General features: G+C 56.8%; 1 protein-coding gene across 1 annotated transcript in view; it reads right to left on the bottom strand.

The window, feature by feature from the left end:
- Pcbp3 (poly(rC) binding protein 3) overlaps nucleotides 1–8144 on the bottom strand; it is a 170759-nt gene that overhangs the window by 23484 nt on the left and 139131 nt on the right. The window contains 3 exon segments of the mRNA XM_013032924.1: nucleotides 824–840; nucleotides 3650–3691; nucleotides 6332–6406. Coding sequence (XP_012888378.1) covers nucleotides 824–840; nucleotides 3650–3691; nucleotides 6332–6406 — 134 coding nt within the window.

Genomic DNA, 8144 nt, shown 5'->3' with positions numbered 1-8144 from the left:
CAGAGAACTGGACACAAAGGTGTGCGGTCACTCTACACCTGATGAGTGGTCATCCAGAGAACTGGACACAAAGGTGTGCGGTCACTCTACACCTGCTGAGTGGTCATCCAGAGAACTGGACACAAAGATGTATGGTCACTCTCCATGGTTGCTAAGCAGTCATCCAGAGAACTGGATCAAAGGTGTGTGGTCACTCTCCATGCCTGCTGAGCGGTCATCCAGAGAACTGGATCAAAGGTGCATGGTCACTCTCTACACTTCCTGAGTGTCCATTTCAGACACTCAGCAGAGGAATGGATGCCAAAGTTCCTGGATATTTTCCACAGCTGCCAAGCCACTGTCCCAGAGCACAGGATGGGCTCACAGAGGATGTGTCCATGCATAGTGCAGCACTTTATACCTCTTCACAACACCCAGGCCCGGAGAGCTGGAGAGGTGCCAGAGGGTCTGGGTAAAGGAGCATGCGGATAAACAGAGGAAACGGAAAGTCCTCAGCATGGATGACTTACGTAAGGGCCAGATTAAAAGCATGGCTTAAAATGAGGTATTGAAATGTGCATGTTCCCATTATAGGTAAGGAATATTCAGATTTTAGGAATGAATCCCTCTATGGTCTATGTGTCTGACCTATGAGACCACATATCCAGATAAGGAATTAAGTTGCTGCAGTATACACGCACACACATACACACATGTACCCATATCTGTATGTATATGTATGCACACACAAGCCAGCCGTTTCGATGAGATAAACTTGTATTCAATTACACTGTAAAATAAAACAGTTAACATTTCCTAAAACTATATTTTCATTCTAAAAAACTGAAGTTTTAAACATTCCTCCTAAGAGGAAGTAAAGATGCAGCTCTGACGGTTGTGAGTGAAGAGGCCCTGAGTTCAACCCTTGGTGCTGACACTAAACAAAACAAACAAACAAACAGATATTCCTACGGAGTACTGAGTGCAAATAAAAATCACATCCCAACCATTATCCTCTGTGTCATGAGACTCGTGCTTTAATGTGAACTTTTTGAGTGATCACCTAAGCCTTGAATTTTATGTTCCTATAAGAAAGACATCTTTAAGTCCCCACTCTGCTCACAAATCACGTGATTTTGGTTCGGACAGCAGGATGACATCCACAGGAAGCTTTCCATGATAAAATAACCAAGGTCTTCATCTGCTGCTCTAACAAAATGCCTTAGCCCGGGTAGTTTATAGAGAGCATGAATTTACTGCTCACAGTTACGGAGGCCAGAGGTCCAAGATCAAGATGCCAGAAGGTTCTGTCTGGTCACTGCCTGTCCCTGTTTCCAGGATGAATGCTTTGTTCTTCCTTGGTAGAAGATATGAGGAGGAGCCTTCCACACCGGGTTGTCTAACAGAGGCCTGCCTCCTAACAGCATCGCCTCGTGAGCAGGGTTCAGCACAAGAAGGGAGCGGGGCGTACATCCAAAGCTCAGCACCTCACCATACACAAGAGACAACCACAACATCCGTGGGCATTAAGCTAACCTGAAACACTCTAAACTTCCGATTAAGAGATACTGAGAGGAGCCACAGAGGAAAAACACACCAGCCACCACCTCTGTCACATCTGTGCCCCCAGGACAGCTGCCGCATCCCAGACTGGACACAGGCTTCCCTAGACATCCGTGGCGCACCCAGGAGGGGCAGCGCGGGCCCCTGCCACCCTCCTCGGGGAGGGTGCAGACCCCGCTGCCACAGAAACTGGCAAGGCACTTGCCAATCAGACCCTGCAGGCCCCAACATCTGACTTTATTATTTGGCATGAAGACATAAGCATGACCCAGCCCATCAACGATGCTGCACCTTGGAGTTCCATAGACTCACCCAGTTCACACAACCTAAGCTTTTGAGGCTGCTTTTATATACACTGCATGTGCGTGGCTGCCCACCCCAGCACCACAGGAAGCCAGGGCCACCCGAAGGTCAGACCCTGCCCTCCGAGTGTCTACCCATTAGCCTGCCCCAGTGGCCTGCCCTGTGCCGGGAGCGGAACTCTTGCTCTGACTGCTCAGTGCTGCCAGGCCACGTAAGGCCTTAGCAGTAGGCGCTGGACAGCAGACACATCACGTAGAGCTCCAGGCCTCCTGTGCTCACAGGCGAAGTCTGCACCGATGACCTGGGAGCATGGCACTGGGGGTTCAGAGTCATGGTGTCCTGGGATCTAAGACCAGGTGTGTCAGCACGGCTGAGAGAGAGAGAGAGGCCTTTCCCGTCAGCGCTTCTCTACGGGTTGATTTGTGTGTTGCTTTTATTAAAGTTAGAAAGCAACAGAATTTATTTCCTGCTCAAGGAACTGCCTTGCAACGAGAAGGAATTGAATCCATACTTCAAACACTTCGTGTGAATGAATTCTGAAACCCCTGCCTGCTCTGCCTGGAAGTCTGAACCAAACAGGTGTCTGAGTCCAAAGCAGCATCTGCAGGAGGCTGAAGGGCCTGGCCGGCTCTGCTCTCGGTCAGGGCCAGCGGCAGGGCTCACACAGAATGCACAGACACGCTCCGGGGCTGACAAGCCTGGCAGCGTTCAAAATGGGTCGAGAAAAGATAATTCAGTTATCTGCAAGGTGCTGCAGCTCCCACAGGCCGGCCGTCGCTCTCCTATCCCTCTCCTTAGTTTTTGTAACACCTAACAACAGGGCCTTACTGACCATCCTCTTAAAGTCCCCTCCAGAGTGCCCTTTAGCTGAGTGCAGCTGGCTCGCGCCTGTAACCCTAGCTCTTCAGAGGTGGAGATAGGAGGATCACGGTTCAAAGCCAGCTCAGGCAGTCTGTGAGACTCGTATCTCCCGTTAACCCCTGAAAAGCCAGAAGTGAAGGTGTGCTCAAATGGGAGAGTGCCAGCCTTGAGTGCAAGAGCTCAGGGCCCCGAGTTCAAGCCCCAGGACTGGCATGCGCATGTGCACACACATATGCACAAATGCCCTTTCTATCTTTGGGCCCCTCAGGCTCAGGGCCCCTCCCTGAGCGCCTCTGTTGCCTTTCGCAGGCCCGGGGGGAGCCTCCCTCTTCTATGGTACACATATCCTTACTGTCATGCTGCCAGGAATGTCTGAGAGGACTCGGCACACACAGAAGCACCACAGGTCCGGCTCAGAGGCCGAGGCACCAGTCCCAGGTCTCATGCACCCCATGTGGCATCTTACTAACTCTGGAAGGAAGAGTGGGACCTGCAGGCTTTGTACACTGGAGGACTGGGCATGTCAGTGTGGGGTTTGGCTTCTCCACACACGTCACCTTTCCAGGGCAGCTCGGAAGGTCTGTTTTGATTCCTTGGGTGCACAGAGCACTGCGCCCTGGCTGCAGCCGGTCAGTGCCACTGCCCACTCACTGTGGCACTGACTAGCGGGAGGGACTGCAGAGCCCTCTGCAGGCACGGGAGGGAAGCCCTGGACTGCAGCAACAAAAACAATTTTGACATCAGGCCAAGTCCTCAACACAAGCAGAGTTAGTGCTAAGAGGCTGAAAGGTTATTCAAGGTTATATGGGTACAACACAGGTGAGGGACACTGAGAAAACCGATTAATATTATTGTGTAATATTAATATTGGTAGCAATTAACAGCAGCATGCAAGTAGATACACAATAGTAAGAGAAGGACGGGAGACAGAGTGAAAACTCACATCCGGGTGAGGGATGGCGTACTGTCCCTGGATCGTGTAGGCCTGGAGAGAAAGAGAGAGAGAGACCTTCAGCTCACAGCACAGGGGCCGTGGGGCTTGCCGCCGCCCGAGGTCCTTCCCTGGGTGACAGCTCTCCCTACAGGCACATCTCCACCGTCTCTGTGGCAAACCCTCCCCCTGGTGGCAGCCAGGGGAGCCACAGAAAGCCCCGTGGCCAATCTCCAGACACCCCAAAACTTCTCTAGAAGGAAACAACTTAAGGAGGACCTGTTCAACCATCCATAAGAGGTCTACTGGTCATTAAATACTATACTGGAGACATCCGAAAAGATACCGAAAGCAGCTTTGCCAAAAACGGGTTAAGCAATGGACCTCATGAATCACAGGAAGACCCAATCTGCCATCTTCCGGATCGAATCTTCAGTCCCAATGGGGTCTCTGAGGTGCTTTTGGTTTCATGAGTCCCCTGTGTCAGATCTGCAACTGACTCATGGCCAGCACACTCCTGAGCCCGGCTTCTCTGCGAAGCCCCGCCGGGTGGGCGGCGACACAGTGACCCCGGCTTCTCTGCGAAGCCCCGCCGGGTGGGCGGTGACACAGTGACCCCGGCTTCTCTGCGAAGCCCCGTGGGTGGTGGTGACCCTGGTGACCCCGGCTTCTCTGCGAAGCCCCGTGGGTGGTGACCCATGACCCCGGCTTCTCTGCCAAGCCCCGTGGGTGGCGGTGACCCTGGTGACCCCGGCTTCTCTGCCAAGCCCCCATAGGTGGCGGTGACCCCCACAGGTCTCTTCTATAACACACCTCCAGTGACTCAAACAATCAACCAACCACATGGAGTCAAGGGAGAGCAAGGCCTCTCAGGATGGGTGAAGCGCAGGCGTGACATGTGATGCCCGTGGGCTCTGTGACGGATGCCTCAGGTGTCCATCAGCAATAACCCAACCGAGAGTTCAAGGCCTACCGACTGCCCAACAGGGGACCCAGCCACGGCCCAGCCCTGAACCGATGCAGTTGTGGCAAGGGAGGACCCGCGATACGACAGAGGAGCTGAAAGAATCTCATCAGATCACCAGTCGGGCAGTCTGGCAGACCTGCCAGGAGCAGGTCTGGAGGCCACATGCTGTGATGCTGCTCCCCGTCAGGCCTGCAGCAGCAACGCTAGCAGTCTGCTGCCCTCCTGCCCTGTGGTCTATGTGGAATTTCACGAGCTCGGGTCGGGGATGCTGCTCTGGGGCCACTGTTTGGACAGTTCATTTCTGCCTCAGACTGTACATCTCCATGGCGCTGGAGCCTGCCCTGGGGCCACCAGATCCAGGAGGGAGCTGAGCACCTGCAGCACCCACGCCTGATTTGCCCACACCCTGCACTGGACACACATGGGGGTCCTCAGGGGTCTGTCCACACCATGCACTGGACACATGGGGATCCTCAGGGGTCTGTCCACACCCTGCACTGGACACATGGGGGTCCATCCACACCCTGCACTGGACACACGGGGGTCCTCAGGGGTCTGTCCATGCGGGGGTCCTCAGGGGACCTAGAGACCTGCCCTCTCAGGACTGATCCACACCCCCACCCCACAGATTTGCTTGGTGCCTCTCCTGGTTGGCTGGGGGGGGGGAAGGGACCTGTATCTAAGGCCTGGCCAAGGACAGCAGATCAGGCTGCCCTGAGGCATGGCAGTAAGCCCCGGAGGCTCATAGTGTGGGTGGTGTTTAGGGACAAACACCGTGTCACAGTGACTGTGTGCAGGCGACGGGCTGAGCGGCCTCAGCCTCGGCACCCACGCTGGCTCTGCCCTGAACTGGAGCTGCACTGTTCCGGACCAGGGTTCCTTCCCTGTGAGGGTCGCTGCCTGCCAGAGCCACGGCTGGGCAGGGGTGAGGGCTTGCAGACAGTCCCGGTGGCTCCCTGCGGGGTGCAGGTAGGGGCAGCTGTACCCCAGCACACGAGCCTGGCAAGACGCTCGTGCGCTGGGCCTCGTTTTCTGACTGTGAGATAGAATATGCCGTGTGCTGGTCTGTGTGGGGGCTGCGCACAGGCTGCCAGGTGCCCCACAGACCTGACAAGATTCTTTACATTGTGAGTCAAGTCCCCATGCCTTTCGTTCCCTTTTAGGGTTAAAACCTCATGCCTGACCTGCCGTGGCTGGGTCACCTGTGGGTAGCCTCTGACTCAACGCTCCCTTGAACAAAGACACACCGCGGCCGGCCAGACACAGGGCCCTTCTGGGCCGTCCCCTGGCTAACCATGTTCGAGTCATTGCATGGGTGGGCTGACGGTGGGCTGGGTGGTGACGGAGGCGGGTGAGCAAGCTGGGCCCCTTCCTCTTCCCTGACAGCCCACGGGGGCCATCATGCCACTGGGACTGCTCCCTGCCCAGCTGCCTCAGGGCTCTGGGACGACCCTCGGAGGCCTGGTGGGAGCCTCCCAGGGCCTGTGGATGTTCGGGTCCTTCCTGTCTGGGTCAGGGGTCTCTCTTTGGAGAGGTGTCTGAGGGGCATGGCTCTGAGGTGAAGCTGTGCCCCAGCCTGGTGTGGGCCAGGAGAGCCCTGTGTCTGGCTCAGGGAGGGAGCGTGCAGTGGGAAGGCGAGAAAACCTGAGTGCACTAACGGGCAGCGGCGGGTGCTGCAGTAAGAGGCTGAGGTTGGCAGTGGAGGCCGCGAGCGGGTCGGCTCTTACCTGACCACCTGCAAAAATGACAGGGGTGGAGGCGGGCTTTGGGCGGTAGGGAATGGTGGCACCTTTCGGTGGGGACTAGGAGAAGGGACAGGAGAGGGAGAGAGACATTAGAGAAGCCTGCTGCTGGGCCTCGGGCCGCCTTCCCGCGTCCGCCCTTCTGCGCAGACCCTCCCAGCCCCAGACGTGGCCAGCGAGGCCGCAGCAGCGCGGCAAGGGCAGCGGGCTCAGCTGGCCTTCGGAGCAGGTGGCCAGCAGGCGGCACCCTGCATCGCGCCGCCCATTTCTTCTGTACAGGCGGCTTCTCTCACGTCTGTGCTGTGTGCCTCCTGCCTTCAACAAGCTCCCCCCACAGCCGGGCTGTGAGCGGCAGCAGCCCTTCGGCAGTGTGGCGCGTGTCTCTCCGCCAGCTGGGCCGAGCCACCTACTGTGGGGCTCTGGCCAGGGGCAGATGGGCTCTCGTGTTGCTGCCCCTCCCTCCCTCCCAGAGCTGCCCCCAGATGGCCCATGAGCACTACAATGAGCACAGCAGTGGCTTCTAGATAGGCGTGCAGACCACATCCTCACAAGAGTGCTCCTGAATCTGAGCCGTGTGCATAACCAGCCTCAGGAACTGATATACAGCACTCCGAAGACTCTGGTTGGCCTGTGGTGATGATGAGTAGAGACTGCCATCGAAGTGAACAGAAATCCAACCTCACCACGAAACAGAGTCATCAAGAAAACTGCAGAGAAGTGAGAAGTTCCCCAGTCACAAAGAGGTCTGTTACAACTCTCCTTGATGGTTCTGTTACCTCAGGCGGGGGCTGTCCTCGGCACTTCCTGCAGGCCCTCTCTGCCTCCCGGGCCGGCTGGGGTCTTGGGGCCTCGGCTGGGCGGCAGGGCACAGTCCGTCCCCGCCAGGGCTCCTGCAGAGCCTGCGGCCTCTGGACTCACTGCAGGATGTCCAAGCTCCTCGCACTGGAAACCCACAGAGCAGGCGGCAGCACAGTCCTCTCTGCTGCGTGAACGGCCAAGGGGTGGGGTGATTCTGAGAGGTCCCCAGGGAAGGCCCACCCCATACATTTCTGAGGTCCTTATGGAATGCTTCTAATTACCCTGTGAAAATGGGGCTTCCCAAGACCCCGCCCTGCAGGCCCTTCCAGACCCCTGGCCATCACCCTGTTCCACGGGGCTCTCGGAGGCCAGCCTTCATCCCAGAAGCTCCTCGGTACTTGCCCTGAGGCCCAGCTGGCTGTGAGTGAGCCCCGACCCCGTTCTTACCCAGGGAGGGCACATCCTCTGGACACAGGCAGTGTTCCCTGGGAGGGGGCAGACACATTGGATGTGTCTCACCAGGTGCGGGAAGTGCTGGTGCGGTACGCAGCCCTTGAGGGCCACACCACCAAGTTCACCTATTGCCAGGCATCTGGTCCTCTGGTCCTACGAGGCCTCCCCTCTGGGAGAGACTTCAAACCATCTCTGGACTGATCTCCAGCTCCTCTTCATGGACAGTATCCCTGGCCATTTCTTCTGTTGAGGCTCACCCCTTCCTTCTGGCCAGTGATCTGATCTGAATCACGGGAGCAGGCAAGGGGGTCTCTGCCAGCCAGCACCATTGCCGACATCCGTGTGTGTGTGTGCATGTGCGTGCGTGTGTGTGTGTATGAGCCTGTGTGTGGTACATTCAGAGGGGCAGTCCCAGCATGGATCCATACCCCAGGGGCCCTGCCTGCAGGGTGGCATCAGGAGCTTTGGAGAAGGGCACAGTACTGGTGCTCATGTGAGGCAGATCACATCAGGAGCTTTGGAGAAGGGCACTATCGGTGCTCGTGTG

Source organism: Dipodomys ordii, unplaced genomic scaffold (assembly GCF_000151885.1).
Source record: "Dipodomys ordii isolate 6190 unplaced genomic scaffold, Dord_2.0 Scaffold159, whole genome shotgun sequence".
Classification (NCBI taxonomy): domain Eukaryota; kingdom Metazoa; phylum Chordata; class Mammalia; order Rodentia; family Heteromyidae; genus Dipodomys; species Dipodomys ordii.
The sequence above is the reverse complement of the archived record's forward strand: the minus strand, read 5'-3'. Positions and strand labels throughout refer to the sequence as shown.